The 21259-nt window shown below is 48.8% G+C and overlaps 1 protein-coding gene across 1 annotated transcript in view; it reads right to left on the reverse strand.

Annotated features, from left to right (window-relative positions):
* LOC127586321 (mitogen-activated protein kinase kinase kinase kinase 5-like) overlaps nt 1-21259 on the reverse strand; it is a 111544-nt gene that overhangs the window by 19489 nt on the left and 70796 nt on the right. The window contains exons 17-23 of the mRNA XM_052044163.1: nt 21201-21249; nt 19806-20001; nt 13064-13152; nt 5135-5176; nt 3710-3794; nt 3441-3520; nt 2538-2598 (exon numbers count right to left, since the gene is read on the reverse strand). Of these exons, the coding sequence (XP_051900123.1) occupies nt 2538-2598; nt 3441-3520; nt 3710-3794; nt 5135-5176; nt 13064-13152; nt 19806-20001; nt 21201-21249 (602 nt within the window). The remainder of the gene's footprint in view (nt 1-2537; nt 2599-3440; nt 3521-3709; nt 3795-5134; nt 5177-13063; nt 13153-19805; nt 20002-21200; nt 21250-21259) is intronic.

Genomic DNA, 21259 nt, shown 5'->3' on the forward strand with positions numbered 1-21259 from the left:
ACGGAAGTCAGCTGCCAAGTTTCTTGCATTATAACAGTGCTAACACATTCTAACCCTTTCGAAGTTACTGGCTAGGCCAAAGTTGGAATGTCCAAATCTGGGACCACACCACAGGCACTGGAGAAACAGAGGAGTGATCCCAGAGATGAGGAGGTTTGGTTACTGAAGAAGTTGGGGTTGGTCACTGTGAAGACTGAGGGGACTCTTAAAGAGAGTTGTTCTAAGTTATTAAAGGCAGGAAAGAACCAGAGGTGTGGTCAATGATGGGGTTAAAAACAGGAAAGGTTCAATGACAAAAGGGATGATGGAGAACAAACTGAAAAGGTGCCTCCCTCCAGAGTTTGGCTGTGTGACCGGTCAAAGGAGTGGAAGGGGGATGTTATGCTTCGATGTGTCTCAGGTGTCAATTCCAAGTTTGCTTCATTTCCACCGTCAGACAGTGACCCCTGCACATGGGAGGTGGATGAGACTACAACTGGAGCCCCTCGTTCGGGTGGGAATGTCCAGGTCAGACCCGGTGTCGGTGGCTGGGTGTAATATCCTGCAGGTCCCAGGAACAAGGGTCAGGTCTGGCACATAAAACAGGGAGACACCAGACACTGCAGATGGTGGGATCTGGAGCAACAAACATACTGCTGGAGGCACCCAGTGGGTCGAGCAGCATCTGTGGAGAGTAGAAGAACAGTGGACACCACAGAGGGGGAGCAGTGAGAGAGGATCAAAAGAGAGGAAGAAATCTTCACAGTGAGCATATTGTGAAGAGACTGGAATCTGGAGCAAAAAACAATCTGCTGGAATTCAGATGCCGAGTTCCTCCAGCAGTTAGTTTGTTGCTGTATATAATGGATTGGATTTGCTGTGGTCTGCTCTCCACATCACCTGTCTTTGCACTTTCCACGTCTCTGTACGTGCCAACTACCCGCTACACCACAAGAAGTCGGGACGTGAGGTTACAGCTATACAAGTCGTTGGTGAGACCACACCTGGAGTATTGAGCGCCATTCCAGTCACCCAGCTGTAGGAAGGATGTCATTGAGCTGAAGAGGGAGCAGGAAAGATTCACAAGGATGTTGCTGGGACTGGAGGGCTTGAGTTATAAGGAGATGCTGGATAGGCTGGGACAGATTTTCCCTGAAGCATTGGAGACTGAGAGGTGACCCTATTAAAGGTATATAAAATTATGAGGGGCATAGATAAGGTGGATGGTCACAGTCTTTTCCCCAGGGTAGGGGAGTCTAAAACTAGAGGGCACAGATTTAAGGTGAGAGGGGAAAGATTTAAAAGGGACCTGGGGGACAACATTTTCACACGGACAGTGGTGGGGAACGAGCTGCCGGAGGAAGCGGTAGAGGCGGGTACAATTAAGACGTTTGGACAGGTACACGGATAGGAAAGGTTCAGAGGGATGTGGGCCAAATGCAGGCAAATGGGACTAGCTCAGGTTGACAATTTGGTCAGCATGGGTGAGTTGGGCCGAAGGGACTGTTTCTACACTATATAACTCCATGACTATTCTCTGGTCTGGTGACAGGCATTGCCCTGTTACAAGAACCATGTTTCTTTACACTGACAAACGAGACTGTACCGGAAAGTTTTATTTTCATTAACAGGGAGTTCAATAGCTTGGTGACATAGATTTCAGAAGGATTAGTTAAAAAGGATTAGGACAGCACAGCGGTGCAGCTGGTAGTGCTGCTGCTTCACAGCACCAGAGACCCAGGTTCAATCCCAACCTCCGGTGCTGTCTGTGTGGAGTTTGCACCTTCTCCCTGTTACTGCATGGGTTTCCCCCGGGCACTCCAGTTTCTTCCCACATCCCAAAGAAGTGCAGGTTGGTAGGTTAATTGGCCACTGTAAATTGGCCTCTTGGTGTGTGTGAGGGGTGGAATCGGAAGGGAGCTGACGGGAATATGGGGAGAATAAAATGGGATTAGTGTAAGTGGGTGTTCGATGGTCAGTGTAGGCTCAATGAGCCAAAGGTCCCATTTTAAATGCTGCATTATTCTCCGACTTGAGGAAACTTTTCCTTTACACACAAGGTGTTGGTGGGGGGTTTGATGGGTTGAGAAGGCTGTGTGGGGTAAGAATAGTGTGCTGGTGGGAGAGATGGTGGTTTGAGACTCTCTGCCAGACAGCAGTGGAAGCTGAAAGCCTTCGCTGTATGCAAGACATACTCAAAAGCTGGAACGTGGGGCCAGCCTATTGGTTATTTTTTGCCCAGTATCGATGTAATAGGCCAAATGGCCTCTGAGTCATAAATTTCCATGATTTCTCCCTCCCTGTCAAAGCAGCTGACCCACCGAGAATTTCCAGCTTTGGTGTTGAGTCAATGTTCTCTACAGTAATGTGATAACCCTGCTGTAACTGAAACGTTGTGGTTAGCTTTTTCGATACGGGGGAAGTTTTGAGGCTGTATACAACCCAAATTTCAGCTTCATATCTGCACACGCCCTTCCTTAAGTGTGCAATTGTTTGCTTTAGAGAAGCTATTTTGAAGAGTTGCAATAAAGGAGGTCTCCATACGAGATTAGTCTTACCTGAAATACTGATTAATACGTTACTGACAATGTAAACCCAAATACATCGTCCTGGATACAGCTGTGAGACATGAAACAGGGGTTCGGGCGTCAGCCAGTGTCATATTACAGCTGTTACATACATGCAACTCAACAGATGCAACGGACACACAGTCACAGATTATACATGGACAGAAAGACAGGTAATGCAGATAGACACAGCCAATGCACACAAGTACACAGATACAGCCACTGCATTCAGACACAGATCACACACAAATATAGGTAATGAATACAAGTTACACACAGATACAAGTAATTAACAAGAACTAGTGACTCATCAGATGCACACAGGCAACAAACAGACAGGTAAAGCATGTATGTGACATATGGACAATGATCACATGGAGACAGGAAATACAGACTATGTACAAACAAAACAGACATAAATGAGTAACACATATGATTAATGCATGACTGCACACATGCACTTGCACGCAGGGACCACATGTATTAGCAACATCTACACAAGATATCGTGTACAAAGCTCACAAAGTTTTATATATGCACAAGAAACGTAGAGTTAGCAAGCACAGTTAAGGCCACACACTTTATACATGTGGCACACAGTAAGCATGCACAATAAAAACTTAAGTATAGCTACAACTTAGATGTTAGTTTAAATACGTCCATGCATGTCAATATGAATGAGTATATCCTTGTGAATTAATGGATGTGTGTATGAATGTGTGTGTGTGTGTGTGTGTGTGTGTGTGTGTGTGTGTGTGTGTGTGTGTGTGTGTGTGTGTGCGCGCGCGCGCGCGCGCGCTCGCGCATGTGTATGTGTATATGCACGTGCCTATGTGTATGTGTGTGTAGGTGTGAATGTTATACATTTGTGAGAGTGAATAGGCTTGGCCTTACCAGTTCTAATGTGGCCTCTTGCAGCTCATTTAGATTCAGGGTGTAAATCCCTTCCTCTGACCCCAGTATAAGGTGCTGGGCTGTAAAACAAAGACCAGCCAGTTAACCATGGCCATCACTGCCACAGCGTCACCCTGAGCATTGTTACAATCTCGTTCTGTTTCTCAGCATCATTCCCAGCCACAATGTAAACACTTGACTTGAAGTACACCGATGGAATTGAGTACAGATTACAGTCAGTCCGAGCTACACTGACAGGCAGACGTTACCTCTGGTGTTGGGGTGCGTCCATGATGTTACACAATTAATCTTCAAAGGACAGCCATTAAACACTTTCTGTAATGGAACCTCCACCTGAAACATAAACCCTACACAGTGAGCAACACAAGCATATCTGATGACTGCTACATTTCTGGGGTACACGTGGCAGTAACTGCACGAGATATTCCACTTGGGGTCAGCATCAGTGGCCAATCACGTCCCTTCCAAACTGGTGTGACATGTTACTGCCCAGAATTAATGCGGTTGGACCCCATGGTCAAGCAGAAACCCCAGACACAACCACCAAAGCCCAAAGTTAAAACAGAGACTTCCTTCTCCAACCCCAGGATACACTTTGACCCCGAGATTAATACATTGACCCCCAGGGTCAAGCAAAGACCACTAAGATTGGAGGGTGTTCCCTGGAGTTGTACGAAGCTTGTCAAGGTCCCACATGAAACTCTCCTCCATGCCCTGTGTTGAACAGATTGAACCTCTTCCCATTTTCCCCGTTACGTTCCATGTTCCAGTTTAAACTAATTGATGTCACCCAGCCCCAAAACGTCAAACCCCCATCCCATCCTGTACAGGACCTCCTCCCCTCCCCCACTCATGGCAGCCTTCAGAACTAAACTCGGATACCTTTCCAAGTTCCACCCACTCCTTCCCATTCCGCCCCCCCCCCCCACCCCATTCCAGCCCAAAACAGTAGATCACACCTACCTCAAACAGGGTGAAGTCCACTATCCCGTCCAACTGTCCCTATATGGAGTGAACCCCTCCATCTCTCCCCGTCCACAGGAAGAGCCCCTTCTCTCTCCTCCATTCATGGGATGAATCCCCTTCCTCTTCCCCACATAAGGTGAACAGCCCTCTCTCTCCCCCCCACACAAGGAGAACCCCCTTCTCATCTCTCTTCCTCCTGCACAGGGAGAACACCTCTCTCTCCCTTACACTGGGTGAAGACCCCTCTCTCTTTCCCCTACAAAGGGAGAACCTTCTTCCCCTACACAGGGAGAACATCCCCTCACCTTCCCGTACAAAGGGTGAACCCCGTTCTCCATCATTCTCCCTTTCTCTACCTTCGTGCATATTTAAAGTGGAGGTTGACAGGTTCTTGATTAGCGAGGGCGTCAAAGGTTACAGGGAGAAGGCAGGAGAATGGGGTTGAGAGGGAAAAATAAATCAGCCATGATCGAATAGTGAAGCAGACTCAATGGGCCAAATGGCCTAATTCTGCTTCTTTGTCTGATGGTCTCCCCCCCCTGCATGAGGAGAATCTCTCTCTCTCCTCCCTCTCCCCCCACATGGTGAACCCTCCCTATCCCCCCCCTCAGCCATACACAGGGTGGATAACCCCCTCTCCACTCAGTCTATAAAATGGTGACCACCCCCACAAGTCATCCCCACCTGTCAGCAGGTTTGTCACTCACCTGCACCTTCTGGACAACAGGGGCTTCAGACTCGGGTGCTACCTGCGAGGCAAAACAAATCTTGAGTCATGTTGTCCCCACAGAGAGGTCCAAAGCATTTTGTTCTTTCTGTATGCCGGTACAGAGAGCAAACACAGAGCGAGCCCATGGAACAAAAGAGGCTGTAACAGCTGGACGTGGAAACCAGGTGAACAGGGGAGTTTTCACTCATGTTCCTTGGGGTTGTGGTTGAATTTTAAAGAGGGCTTCCGATGGGGCCCACCAAGCCGCACAGTTATCACCATCTTCTCAAGGGGTAAGTAAGGATGGACAATAAATGCTGGTTTGCCAGGAATACCCAGATCCCAAAAAAAATGAAACAATAAACACCAGCAACACACACAAAACGCTGGAGGAACTCAGCAGGTCAGGCAGCATCTACGGAAGGAAATGGACAGCCGATGTTTCAGACCTAGACATCGACTGTCCATTTCTCTGCCTGAGCTGCTGAGTTCCTCCAGCAATGTGTGTGTGTTGTTCCAGATTTCCAGCATCTGCAGTCTCAATAACACAAGAGTCTCAATAAACACCAGATTGCACTGGAGACAGTGTAGAGGAGATCCCCCAGGAGCATCTTATGAGGGGAGACTGGAGAGGCTGGGTTTGTTTTCCTTGGAGCAGAGGAGGTGAGGGGGACCTGACAGAGGTGTACGAAACTATGAGGGGCATAGACAGGGTGGATAGTGAGTAATGCTTCCCTAGGGCGGCAGTGTCTAAGACCAGAGAGCATAGGTTTAAGGTGAGGAGTAGTAAGGATCAGAGGAAGAATTTTTTCACTCAGAGAGTGGTTGCAATCTGGAACACACCGAGAAATGAAGGCAGAGAATCCCATAATACTGAGGGACCAGTCGGATGAGTGCTTGAATCGCCAATGCTACGGACTAAGTGTTAGTAACTGGGATTAGTATAGATGGGTGATTGAAGGTCAGTTTTGACATGATGGGCCAAAGGGCCTGTTTCTGTGCTGTGTGACTCTGTGATTCCATAAAGGGAATTCAGAACCAGGGCCAATTCTGCACTGGTAACTTGAACATCATTTCAAAATCTCCAAATGACATGAAGAGGACAAGGAATGGCAAGGTAAGAGAACCTTGGATGTCGAGAGAGGTGGTGAATTTAGTCAAGAAGAGAAAGTATATAAAGTTTAGGAAGCTAGGAGCAAACAGAGCACATGAGGATTATAAAGAAGCCAGAGAGGAACTCAAGAAGGGAATTAGGAAAACCAGGAGGGGCCATGAAAAGTCCTTAGCAAGTAATTAAAGAGAATCCCAAGGCATTCTATACATACATGAAGAGCAAGAGGATAACTAGGGAGAGGGTAGGACCACTCAAGGATAAAGGAAGGAGCATGTGCTTGGAAGCGGAGGATGTAGGTGGGGTCCTTAATGAGTACTTCACATATTTACCAAGGAGAAGGAGATGGAGGATAGGGAGATCAGTGTGGAGCGTGCTAATATGCTAAGGCATTTTGAGATAAAGGAGGAGGTAGTGTTGGGTCTCTTAAAGAGCACTAAGGTGGATAAGTCCCCAGGGCCTGATGAGATATACCCCAGGTTATTGAGAGAGGCAAGAGATGAGATTGCTGGGGCCTTGACCAATATCTTCTTGTCCTCTCTAGCCACAGGCAAGGTCCCAGAGGACTGGCGAGTAGCTAATGTTGATCCATTATTCAAGAAGGGAAACAGGGATAATCCTGGTAACTATAATCCTGGTATAGACAGGTGAGTCTCACATCAGTGGAAGGGAAGTTACTGGAGAGGATACTTAGGGATAGGATTTCTGAGCATTTGGAAAACCATGGTCTAATTAGGGACAGTCAGCATGGCTTTGTGCAGGGCAAGTCGTGCCTTGCTAACTTGATTGAGTTTTTTGACAAGGTGACGAGGGTGATTGATGAAGGTAGAGCTGTGGATGTTGTCTACATGGATCTTAGTAAGGCGTTTGACAATGTCCCTCATGGGAGGCTCATTCAGAAGATTAAGCATGGAATCCATGGTGAACTGGCCATTTGGATTCAGAATTGGCTTTCCTGCAGAAGACAGAGGGTAGTGGTCAAGGGGACTTACTCTAGCTGGAGGTCTGAGACTAGTGGCGTTCCTCAGGGATCTGTACTGGGACCTCTGCTGTTTGTGGTGTAAGTAAATGACCTAGCGGAAAATGAACATGGTTGGGTTAGTAAGGTTGCAGATGATATGGAGATTGGTGATGTTGCGGATAGCGTAGAAGGCCGGCAAAGGATACAGCGGGATATAGATCAGCTGCAGATATGGGCGGAGAAATGGCAGGTGGAGTTCAACCCGGCCAAATGTGAAGCATTGCTCCTTGGGAGATCAAACGTAAAGAGACAGCACACTGTTAATGGCAGGACCCTTAACAGTGTTGATGAGCAGAGGGATCTTGGCGTCCAAATTTATAGCTCCCTGAAAGTGGCTATACAGGTTGATAGGGCGGTAAAGGCGGCATATGGTACGTTTGCCTTCATTAGTCGAGGCACTGAGTTCAAGAGTCAGGAAGTTATACTGCATCTTTATAAAACTTTAGTTAGGCCACATCTGGAGTATTGCATTCAGTTCTGGTCGCCCCATTATAGGAAGGATGCCGAGGCTCTGGAGAGGGTGCAGAAGGGGTTTACCAAGAAGCTGCCTGGATTAGAGGGCATGTGCTATGAGGAGCGGTTGGACAGACTTGGGTTGTTTTCTCTGGAGCGGCGGAGGCTGAGGAGAGATCTGATAGAGGTTTATAAGATTATGAGAGGCATGGATAGAGTAGACAGCCAGTATCTTTTCCCCAGGGTTGAAATGTCTAATACCAGAGGGCATGCATTTAAGGTGAGAGGGTGAAAGTTCAAAGGAGATGTGTGGGCCAAGTTTTTTTTTAACAGAGAATGGTTGGTGCCTGGAGTGCGCTGCCTGGGGTGGTGGTGGAGACAGATACGATTGGGATGTTCAAGCAGCTCTTGGATGGGCACATGAATGTGAGGGAAATGGCAGGGTATGGACTGTGTAGGCAGAAGGGATTAGTTTAGTTGGACATTTTATTACCAATGTAATTGGTTTGGCACAACATTGTGGGCCGAAGGGCCTGTTCCTGTGCTGTACTGATCTATGTTCTATGCAATGTAAAACTGAAGTGAATGATGCGAACGGACGGAACAGACTCTGCAAAGTGTTTCACTGGTTGTCAAAGGCTGTGGGACAAAGAACCAATGAGAAAGAAAAATTTCAAGGGGATAACCCAGTAAATGCGGTTAAGTAAAAATGTTAAAGATAATATCAAATATATAGAAAAACATAATTGCAGAGATAAAGTGGACAGCCAGCGCCTCTTTCCCAGGGCACCAATGCTCAATACAAGAGGGCATGGCTTTAAAGTAATGGGTGGGAAGTTCAAGGGAGATATCAGAGGGAGTTTTTTTTTACCCAGAGAGTGGTTGGGGCATGGAATGCGCTGCCTGGGGTGGTAGTGGAGGCCGGTAGATTGGTCAAATTCAAGAGATTACTAGATAAGTATATGGAGGAATTTAAGTTAGAAGGATACGTGGGAGGAAGGGGTTAGATAGTCTTAGGTGAGGTTTAAAGGTCGGCACAACACTGTGGGCTGAAGGGCCTGTATTGTGCTGTACTGTTCTATGTTCTATAAGCAGCAGGTCAGAAGGTTGGACAGAATATATAAAAAAAAAGGCAAGGAGGAAAAGATTAATAAGGAAATCAAAATTACAGTAAATGACAGGGCTAACTAGACATGTAAAAATGGTCAGTGTTTCTACAGACGAGAGATAACAAAGTTACCATTGGTCCCAGAGGAAGGAAGTCTGGGGAAGTGATAATGAAAAGCAAGGAGATGGTAGCAGAATTAAACAGGTGTTTAGGATCTGTCTTCATGGTAGAGGGTACGTTCAATCCCAGAAACAGTGTATATGGGAGTTGGGCGGGAGGGATGAACTCAGGGAAATTAAAATTACCAGGGAAGTGGAACAGAACAAAGTGTCGGAGCTGTGGGCTGACAAATCCTCGGATCCTGACAGACTTCATTCAAGGGTCCAAAAAGAAGTGGCTCATGGGATAGCTGAGGTGTTGGTCTTAGTTTTCCAAAATTCCCTACATTTGGGGGAAGTTCCATTGGAAAATAGTGAATTCATTTATTCAAAGAGCAAGGGAGAAATGAAAACAGGAAACTACGCGTTGGTTAGATTAATATCTGACACAGGGAAAATATTTGAAGCTCTTGTTTAAGATATTATAGCTGGGCACTCAGAAAGGTTCAAAGTAATCAGGCAAAGTCAACATGGTTTGATGAAAGGGAAGTTGTATTTGACCAATTAAGTGGAACACTCTGTAGTAACCTGATTTCTATAAAGGGGAACAGGTGCATGTACAGAAGGCATTTGATAAGGTGCCACATCAGAAGTTCTGGTAGAAAATAAAAGCTCATGGTGCAGGGTTGGAGTTGGACCAAAGGTTGGCTGGCTAACAGGAAACAGAGAGTAGGTGTAAGAAAATAAGAATCAGGAGAACGAGCAGGTCCTTTGAGCCTGTTTTGCACTTTATCAAGAATACAACTGATCCTCTACCTCAACTTTGCCTGCCCTGTCCTCATATCTCAAATCCCTTAACATCCAGAAACCTATCTCATTTTCAGAAAAATGACTGAGCCCCCCACTGATCCTGTGGTAGGAAACATCAAAGACTCACTACAAAGTGATGATCTTTCTCTCCGTCTCAGTTTTAAATGGCTGACCCCACTCGTTCTGACACCGTAACCTCTAGTTCTAGACTCTTTGACCAGGTTAAGCAACTTCTCTGGATCCACCCTGTCGAGTCCTGAAAGAATTTTGTGTCAGGAGATCACCCCTTATTCTTCTAAACTCCAGGGAATAGAGGCCCACATCTGCTCAATCTCTCCTGGTGGTTCCTGTGAAAGGGGAGGAGAGGGGAAGCTGTGTCTGGCGCTGGAATCTCTTTGAAGGTGGCAGAAATTGTGCACGACCATCTGTTGAAGTGGAGGCTGGTGGGGTGGAAGGTGAGCATTTTGCAGGGTCCGTTCCCCTCCTGACACCCTGGTCCACTCTTCCGTTCCCACCAACCACCCCCCCCTTCTCAAGGCACTTTCCCTCACAACCACAGGTGATGCAACTCCTGTCCTTTCACCCCTCTGCTTCCCACCATCCAGGGACCCTGGCAGTCTTTCCAGGTGAGGCAACAATTCACTCGCACTTCATCCAACCTACTGCACTGCATTTGGTCCTCACAATGTGGTCTCCCCTACACTGGAGAATCCAAATACAGATTGGGTGATCACTTTGCGAGGAACTCTGTCTCAAAAGGCAATGGAAGTAGTGAATACTTTTAAGGCAGTAGTGGTGGATTCTTGAGAAGGGGTGAAAGGTCACCGTGGGTATGTGGAGCTAAGTTGACAATTGGATTAGTCACGACATTGAATGGTGAGGGGGGCTCGAAGGGCTCACTGATTCATGTCTTCATATTGTGCAGCGGTAATTATAGGTCCCTCTTTCAAAATTCTTTAACATCCAGAAATCCGGAAAGTTCCAAGATCAGATCATCTCTCTCTCTCTCACACATACACACACACACACACAAAGACACAGAAACACACACAAAGACACAGAAACACACACACATAAAGGCACACACACATAAAGGCACACACACACACACACATACACACACACAGAAACACACACACATAAAGGCACACACACATAAAGGCACACACACACACACACACACAGAGAAACACACACACATAAAGGCACACACACATAAAGGCACACACACAGAGAAACACACACACATAAAGGCACACACATAAAGGCACACACATAAAGGCACACACACACACAGAGAAACACACACACATAAAGACACACACACACACACACACACACACACACAATTTTATTACCTTGTTGTTACTTATTTAATTGCCATCCCTTGTTGGGAAGGTTAAGGAGAGTGAACAGATTATATGATCCAGTCACAATCTGCTGATCAACCACCCCAGGCTCCATTACTCAAAAAGCAAAAAAAGCACAGATGCTGGAAAGCTAAAATAAAGACAGAAAATGCTGGAAAGACTCAGCAGGTAAGGCAGCATCTGTGGAGAGGGAGAGTTCACCTTCCAGGACTTTACCCGCAGCTGCAGTATGGCCAAGTCCCAGCGGATGGCACTGAGGACACGTGTCTCAGAATGGTGCAGCAATGACACACTGAGGCAACTGGTGGGACTGCAGCCTCACATGACATCCTGAACAGAGCCCTCAGAACCGAGATGGTCAGATTCCCCGAGGAAAATGTGGTGACATTTCAAATGTGCACAGAACAAATTTTCTTTGTGGGTTAAAAAGCTACAGATGAAACACAGGCAGCTTTAAAACTTTTCCATGATGCTCTCAATATATTTCATCTCACTGTCTCTGGAATAGGGAGGGGAACAATCCCAATGACCAGGGCGATGTAATTCCTTTCATGGTTGAATAGCAGAGGGAATAATGGGGCCACCAGCTCTGGCGGTTGCATTTCTCTCATCGTATGAACGTCCACCCAGCTGCTAAACCAACCACCTCGCCATGGTCTCCCTACTCATCTGTCACCTCTGGATCCCAAATGGAAAGCAAACCAAGTATTGTGGAGAGTCAAACAGCACGGAAACAGGCCCTTCGGCCCATCAAGTCTGTGCCAACCAACAAGCACCCATTTACACTAATCCCATTTTATTCTCCCCACATTCCCATCAATCCCTGCCCCCCAGATCCTACCCCTCACCCACACACTAGGGGCAATTTACAGCGGCCTAATTAACCTAGCGTCCCGCACGTCTTGGGGCTGCGGGAGGAAACCAGAGCACCCGGGGGAAACCCATGCGGTTACATGGGGAACATGCAAACTCCACACAGGCAGCGCCCGAGGTCAGGATTGAACCCGGGTCTCTGGCACGAGGAGACAGTGGCTCTACCCACTGCATCACTGAATACATGAAGAATCCTGTTGACCCACTGAGCAATTGTTGACCATCAGTCAAACAGCTTTAAGCATAGTTAAAAAGAACTTGGATGATGTTTTCGTGACCCATAACCTTCAGGCCTATGGGAATGGGCTTAATTTAAACCAATTTTTTAGCCACTGTGGGCACAAGAGGCTGAATCATTCTCCTGTGTCCCGATTCCATGTCTCCCCATCTCCAATATCTTTAGAATTAATACCCGAAAGTCATCAAAGGAAGTTTTAAGAACGCAGCTCCTCAATTAAAGGTCAGCAAGGTGGTGCAGTGGGTAGTGCTGCTGCTTCCCAGCTCCAGTGACCCTGTGACCACGTGGGTTTTCCCCCGGGTGCTCTGGTTTCCCCCCCACATCCCAAAGACGTGCGGGGTTAGTGGAGTGAATGGCTGCTGTAAATTGCCCCTTGGGTGGGTGGTAGAGTCTGGGGGTGGAGGGGGGGAGTTGACGGGAATGTGGGGGAAGAACGGGTTACAGTGGAGGACTGGGACTGATGGGACAGCATAGTGGGCTGAATGGCCTCCTGTGTCATAAGGAAATGTGAGAAACAACAATGGTTTCACAGCTTTGCATGTCTGTCAGCATGGACTGGTTGGGCCGAAGGACCTGCATCCGTGCTGTACTGCTCTATGTAGCAGTGCCTGGGGAAATTCCTGGGGGCTCCTGGATTATCCCGGAAGGTGGGCGTTCTTTGAATAGTGGGTAAGGTCGGGGAGAATTAGGAGTTAGTGTTAGAGAGACTGTGATGGGTGTAAGCCGCTATAATGAATACTTCTTGGAAGGGGACCCATGCAGCTATTATTGTGATGCCCATAACTCATGGTGCAGTGCAGTGGCTGGGAGCCGGGTGCTGGTGTATCGCAGACAATGAGCCTTACCGCTCTCTCCTTCTTCTCCTTCCTGCGAGGTAGCAGTGGCGGGGTTGCTCCTGTGTCCCTGGCAAGGTGACTCGCCCACTGGCTGGGATCTGGCAGAGCAGACACGGAAAGGAATTAAACCGGCCCCTCTCACACCCAGGACGCCAGGAGATCCCAAGAGGGGCTGGGCTGAGTGGTCAAAGAGGGTAGGTACCGAGTCTGCCTCTCCAACACCGCCCCCCCCCCCGCCCCCCAAAAACCACAAGAGAAGGGGTTCCAGGAGCCAACCCACCTCATGGATTACCACGTCAGTCTCACCTTGAGTTAGGTCATGGGTTCAATGGGGAGAACAAAATCTGGGCCAGTGCTCCCAGTACAGTATTCAGCCCTCTTGCTCTGTCATTTGGAAGATTCTAGCCCGTCATGTCTGAAGGTGTTAACCCCTCACACAGTGGCTAAGTTTAATTTGCTCACTCAGTGGATGTAAAGCATCTTATCTGGTCACCTGTCCTCCAGCTGTTTGTGGAATCTTGCTGTGTATGGTTGAGCAGTAAGGTTCAGGAGTTGTGAAGCACTTTGGGACATCGCGAGGCTCACAAATACTTGCTTCCTCCTTCCTTCCCCCTCCACCCCGCTCGAGCCTCTGCTGCTGAAATCCCCGACCTTGTTTCTGACCCCACCCCACCGTTCCCCTGGTCTCCAACCTCTTCTGTCTACAACCTCCCCCATGCAGACCTCACCCCAGGCTCCCCGAAACTGTTCCAGCATCGCGGAGACACCAGACGCTGGAATCTGGAGCAACACACAAGATGCTGGAGGAACTCAGAGGGTCGGGCAGCATCTGTGGAGGGAAATGGACAGTCGACGTTTTGGGTCAAGACTCTTCATGTGGACCAGCAACGCATCCCTCCTTCACTGTTCCCTTCACACCAGGACAGCCCCTGCTCTCCAACAGCCTCAGATCTCAATCTGCTCCAATCCTTGTGCATCATCCTTTGCCCACACTCCCCACTGCAGGCTGTCTCCCTCCGGCCGATGGTTCCTGTCCACCTCTAAACCTCTCCCCCTCTTCATCATTCTGTTTTCCATTAAACCATTCCTTAAAAACTACACCTTCCATACACGGTTTGTAGCGGTTAGCGTAATGCTATTACAGCGCCAGAGACCCGGGTTCAATTCCGGCTGGTGTCTGTAAGGAGCTTGTACGCTCTCCCCGTGTCTACGTGGGTTCCCTCCGGGTGCTCCAGTTTCCTCCCACATTCCAAAGACGTACGGGTTAGGAAGTTGTGGGCGTGCTATGTTGGCGCAGGAAGCGTGGCGACACTTGCGGGCTGCCCCTAAAACATTCTACGCAAAGATGCCTTTACTGTGTGTTTTGATGTACTTGTGACTGATAAAGATATCTTATCTTATCCATCCCGTTCTCCCAGGTTTTCCACCTCTATTGTACCAGCTCCGATGATGAGATTTTCCACATCAATCCTTTGAGATATCTTCCTCATTCCTTAACCTTGACTTCCCACAGTTGACAGGGCCCTCAGATGGTATCCCCTCTCTCCCTCACCTGCTCTCAGCTCCTCCCCACCCAACAGGAAAAAGGATGGGGTTCCCCTTGACCTCACCTTCCACCCCCGCAGTTCCACATTCGTAGGATCATCCTCCACAATTTCCAGCACCTCCGATGAGATTCCACCACCAGACACAACTTCACCTTCCCTCTGAAGGGACCACTCCCTTCAGACCTCCACTGTTCCCCTCGTCCGCCTCACCAACCATTCACCTTCTCACGGATCTTTCCGATGCAACACCTGCCCTTTCACCTCAACCCCTTACCACCATCCAGGGACCCAAACACTCCTTCCACCAACTTATTGGCACTTCTTCCAATCTAGTGTACTATACCCAGTGCTCACAATGTGGTGTCCTCTACACTGGAGAAACCAAACACACACCAGGTGACCTTTGTCTCCACTCAGTCCACAAGGCCAACCCTGGTTTCCCAGCCTCCTGACAGTTTAATTCTCCGTTCCTCTACCACGCTGACCTCCCTGCCCTCAGCTCCTAACGTACTCCAACTTCACCCAGGCTGAGGTCGAGGAACCGAGCCTCACCTTCTGACTGGGCACATTGCAACCCTCAGGAATATTGAGTTCAGCAATTTCAGGTAAAAGCTCCCTCTCTCTCCCTCTACTGAATGGTCCCCTAGTACAATAAGATGGACTCTTGACCTCACAATCTACCTTGTTATGACCTTGCACTTTATTGTCTGCCTGCACTGCACTTTCTCTGTAACTGTAACACATTGTTCTGCATTCCGCTATTGTTTTCCCTTGTACTGCCTCATTGCACTGATGTGATGACATGATCTGTATGAATGGCATGCAAAACAAAGTTTTTCACTGTACCTTGGTACATGTGACAATAATAAACCAATTTGCCAAATAAATTTACCAACTTACCTCTCTCTCCCCCCCTCTCTCTCTCCCTTCCTCTCTCGCTCCTTCTCTCGCTCCCCTTCCTCCCTCTCCCTCCGTCCTCTAATCGTTACAGAAATTGCTCACTTGACAACTCTGATCTGCACTTTTCCCCTCTGCACTGGGCCTTCTCATTTTTCCCGTCCGTGACCTGAAACGTCGACCCTCTTTCTCTCCCACTGACCCTGTCTAACCCTGCCGGACTCTTCCAACATTTTCCGGTTTTGTTTTGGGGTTCTAGCAATTTGCTCCAACAGCCTTCCCGACTCCTGTCACTTTACTGCTCCTCCCACTGCCAGCCCCGCCCTCAGCCTCTGACGCTGGTCCAACAACGTCTGAGGAGCAGGACCTCCTTTCTCCCCCAGCCACACTAACAGCACTGGACTTAACACCCGAGTTCAGCTCTTCCTGCTAATGACTACAATTCCTCCTGATCAGTCATTGTTTCTGTAACACCCCACCCCCTCACTCTGCACCAGCCTGTCATTTAACCGTCCAACCTTTCACCCAGTTACTGACTTTCCCTTCCCTCCCTCCATCTCTCTCTTCTTTGGCCCTGAGCAATACGATTCCGATAATCCAGCATGCTCGGGATTCCAGTGGTGACGGAATGGCAAATTTTCCGGACAATCGGATCTTATTCTAATAATGCTTCAACATACTTTTAATTTTTTTTGAGATGTTACAAAGTGGAATACACCTTCCAGTGGACCCGTTAAGTTTAAAGGGAGTGTGGGAAACCAAAGACCCAGTGAGCGGACGGGGAGAGTGGCAAACATCACCTGGAGCCAGAGGCTGAACCATCGGGAGTTCCAAGTAGTTGGCTCACAGACTATCAGAGTTTTATTGTACTTGCTTAAAGGCTGCATTTCATGATAATGCTACTCCCAGTTAAAGTGGAAATAAAGTCATAGAGTCATACAGCACAGAAACAGGCCCTTCGGCCCAACTGGTCCATGCTGACCAAGATGCCCATCTAAGCTAATCCCATTTGCCTGCGTTTGGCCTGTATCCCTCCAAACCTTTCCTATCCTTGTCCTTATCCAGTTGACGAATTTAATAACTATCATTTATACATAATCATCATTTATATGTAACTGTCCTCTATTCACTGCATTTTCTAGGAACATTACTCTGCTTTTTTCGGGAGAAATTGTTGTAGTTCCTTCTTTAGCCAGAGGGTAGTGAATTTATGGAATTCTTTGCCATGTACAGCAGTGGAGGCCCGATCACTGGAGGCGTTTAAGGAGGAGATAGATAGGTATCTAATTAGTCAAGGTATCAAGGGATATGAGGGATAAGGCCGGAAACTGGGGCTAGAAAGGAATAGTGTTTTGTTTTTTTTTCCTTTAGCTCATGGAGCGGACTTTTTCCCCTCATTTCTCATTCCTTTTTCCCTTTTCCCTTTCCTTTCTTTGGAGCAGACTCGACGGGCCGAATGGCCTACTTCTGCTCCCTTGTCTTGTGATCTTCCTCTTCTCCATAAGGATTGTTTACTGTGTGACTCGACATTTGTTTGCTGTAGACTTACTGCTGTAAGCCCGGGTCACCCACTGACTGACACAACTTTCTGCTGTTTAAAACCTGATACAACTCTAACCTTTCCAGGCCTCAAACATGAACTCTATTTCACGTCCACAGATGCTGCCTGACTTGCTGAGTTTTTCCAACATCTCATTTCCATCCTCCTCTGATGTGGTTCAGCATGGGTTTCTGTCTGACTCAAGCCCCTGGGAAGCATCCTGAGAGATTTTCCGAAAGATGCTCTGTGGATGCCTGCAGTCATTGTTAGAATGGAATTTCACTCTTTGTAGTGAGCGACATTCAGACAAGAGCTGATGTGTGGGACGAGAGTGTTGTCCTATCAAGGGAAGCTGAACAGATTGGGTTTGTATTCTTTGCAGTTTAGAAGAATGAAGAGTGACCTTATTGAAACATATAAGATCTTGAGGGAGCTTGACAGGGTAAACGCCGAGGTGTTTCCATCACTGGGAGAGTCTCGAACAAGGGGATGTAGTTACAAGATAAGGAGTCAGTCATTTAAAATCGACGGACATGGAAACTTCTTTTTGCAGAGGCTGGTGGGGCTCTGGAACTCCCTGCCCCAGAGGGTTGTGGAGGCTGAAACATTAAAGGTGGAGGTAGATATACTTTGGAAAGATCAGGGAGTTCAGGGCAATGGGGAGCTGGCACAGAAGAGAAGAAATGAGGCCTGGGGCAGATCAGCCACGATCATATTGAATGGCGGGGCAGCCTAGATGGGCTGAGTGGTCTACTCCTGCTCCAATTTCCTTGTGTTCTTGTAGTCTTATGAGTGGCAAGTAATGTTCACACTGGGTAATGACCATCTCTAATAAATTGAGTTTAACCACCGACCCTTGCTATTCAATGGCATTACTAATGCTGGGTGCCCCACCACCAAAGTCCTAGGGGTCACCATTGACCAGACACTCAACCAGACCAGTCACACAAACTGACTGCAGTGTACTAGATTGGAAGAAGTTGGGCCACAGTTGGGGAGCATTGTGTGTAGTTCTGGCTGCTGCACTGCAGGAAGGATGTGAAGAGGGTGCAGAGAAGGTTCACCAGGACGTTGCCTGGATTAGAGCGTTATAACTATAAGGAGAGGTTGGACAAACTTGGGCTGTTTTCTCTGGAGCGTCAGAGGCTGAGGGGAGACCTGATAGAAGTTTACAAATTATGAGAGGCATCAAGAGGGTAGAAGATCAGAGTCTTTTTCCCAGCATGGAACTGAACTGTCAAATACTAGAGGGCACAGCTTTATGGAGAGAGGGGAAAAGTTTAAAGATTTACGAAGGAACTTTTCTCCCCTCACAGTGTGGTTGATGTCTGAAATCCACTGCCAGGGGAGGTGGTGGAAGCAGATGTGACAGCAACATCTCAGAGGCATTTGGACAGGGAATGGACGGACGTGGATCAGGTGCAGGTGGGTGGGATTACTTAGGATTGGCATCATGGTCAGCACAGACATGGTGGGCCAAATGGCCTGTTCCTGTGCTGTACTGTTCTGTGTTCTATGTTCTATGTTCTAAGAGCAGGTCAGATGCTGTGTGTTCTCTGGTTAGTGACTCACTTCCTGACTCCCCCCAAACCTTTTCCGCCATCTGCAAGTCACAGCTCAGTGCACTCTCCACTTGCCTGGATGTGTGTCACTTCAATAACACTCACAAATTTCAACACCATCTTGGACAAAGCAGCCTGTTTGATTAGCGTCCCACCCCCCAACCCTAAGCACTCACTCTCCCCACCACCAGCATAGTGGCTGCAGTGTTCAGCGTCTACAACGTACACTGCAGTTCCTCCCCCGGGCTAATCCGGAGGCACCCCCCAAACCCATGAAGGACGAGGGCAGTAGTCCCATGGGAACACCACCACCACCTGCACCTTCCCCTCCATTCAGACCCCATCCTGATTTGGAAATATATCACTGGATCTCATTGTCTAAATCCTGGGACTCGCTGCCCAGTGGCAGCGAGGGAGCACCTTCACCACAGGGACAGCGGCTGTTCAAGAGGACAGCTCACCACCACTTTCTCCACAGCAACAGAGTCACAGAGTCCAAGAGCTATCCAGCACAGAAACAGGCCCTTCAGCCCAACTCGTCCGTGCTGACCGAGATGCCTATTTGAGCCAGTCCCATTTATTTGCATTTGGCCCACACCCCTCCAAGCCTTTCCTATCCACGTAACCATCCAAATGCTTTTTAAATGTCTCAATTGCACCTGCCCCTACCACTTACTCTGGCAGCTCGTTCCACATACCCACCACCCTCTGTGTGTGAGAAGAATTGCCCCTCAGGTCCCTTTTAAATCTTCCCCCTCTCACTTTAAACCTGTGCCCTCTAGTTTTAGACTCCCCTACCCTGGGGGAAAGACTGTGACCACCCACCTTACCTTTGCCCCTCATGATGTTATAAGCCTCTATAAGGTCACCCCTCAGCCTCCTTCACTCCAGGGAAAACAGCCCCAGTCTCTCCTTATAACTCAAGCCCTCCAGTGCTGGTAACCTGCTTTTAAACCTTTCCTGAACCCTATAACGACATCCATTCGATATCTGGGTGACCAGAACTGCACACAATACTCCAAGAGTGGTCTCACCCATGACTTGTACAGCTGTAACATGACGTCCCAACTCCTGTACTCAGTGCCCTGACCGATGAAGGCCAGCGTGCCAGACGCCTTCTTCACCACCCTGTCTACCTGTGTCGCCACTTTCAGGGAACTATAGCCCTGTCAGTGATCCCGAATGGCAGAGAAATGAAAGGGTACCTGAGCTGCTGACGTTGATGGCAGAGTGGACAGGGCTCCTGGAGGGCCCCATGGCTGGCTTCCTGGAGGCTTCCAGCGGGCCACTGGAGCAGCGCACCAGTGAGGTCGGTAAACGCGTGCACTGTGGGTGGCGGGCCACGGTCTTCACCTTCTCCTCTTCCGGGAGGCTGTCCTCGGAACTGGTCCGGAACTTGGGCTGTGCGGGGTCAGAGAGAGGGGGAAAGGGGAAAAGAGAGGGAGAGAGGGGGGAGATATATATCAGGGGTCAATACACCAGGTACAAGTACGGGGGGGGGAGGGAGGGAGGGGGAAGGGGGGAGAGAGGAGGAGGGGAGGAGAGGAGGGGGGAGGGGTGTCAGTGGTCAATATACCAGGTACAGGTATAGAGCGGGGTCAGGGGGAGAGAGAGAGGTGGGGTGGGGTGTCAGGGGTCAACACACCAGGTACAGAGTCCCACTCCCGCACCACTGAGGGGATCCACAGAGACCCCGTCAGCTCTCCAGTGGGGGAGAGAACCAGAAGTGGGATTGGGATTGGTTCATGAGCTCCCCCTTTGGCACCCACTCTCCCAGCTCATCGAACGGGAGCAGGGGGCATGAATGGAGTGGAAGGGCAATTAGCCACAGTCTCATTGAATGACGGACACCCTGAATACCCTCCTCCTCGCCCTGCTTAACACCCTGCCTGATATTTTAGATCCCCCTTTCGAATGGCGAACCATAGGGAGTTTAGTTCCGCCTGTCATCTCCACTCTAATCCCAACCTCTAACTGAGTCCACACCAGAGTATTCCTGGGGCCATGGCCGGATACAGCAGGGAAACAGGCCATTCGGCCCATCGAATCTGCACTGACCACCAGACAGCTGTTTAAGTGTGATGAGGTTTCTGTCCACAACATCCTCCTTCAAGCAGCCAGTTCCAAACCTCTCGGGTGTTCAGTAAAATCCTCACCTCCCTTGTGACCTTCTACTGACCCCAGACCTGCCTGTGCTCACTGATGTGGATACACATGCCTGGTGAATGAGCTCCTTGGCTTTCTGAGGGGGTTCCCTGGGAGCACAGGGTGATCCCACAAGCTTCAGCAGCCAAAGGAATCTAGACAGGGCTCAGAACATGGCATGACCTTGGGCTCAGATCAGTCGCCCACTCCCCTTGGCCATTGCTGGGGGTGGTGTGCATTCAATGGGAGCCACTTGATGCCTCATCACTGAATGAGTTGGGAATAGCAGCAGTCTCCACGTGTCTCCGGGCATTCTAGAATCTTCCAACAGATAAACTCTGGGTGGTTTCCTGTTTTCTTCCGATATTCATGTTTTCAACAAATTTTCATCCCCCCCACCGCCCCATCCCACCCTGCGAAGGGCTATTCTGCCCTGTGCTGGATTCACAGCTCACCTTAGGCGGTAAAGGTGGAGGGCTGTCAGTCCGCAGGCTCTCGGTCAGTCTGTAACACA

The sequence above is a fragment of the Pristis pectinata genome, chromosome 35 (assembly GCF_009764475.1).
Source record: "Pristis pectinata isolate sPriPec2 chromosome 35, sPriPec2.1.pri, whole genome shotgun sequence".
NCBI classification, from domain to species: Eukaryota; Metazoa; Chordata; class Chondrichthyes; order Rhinopristiformes; family Pristidae; genus Pristis; species Pristis pectinata.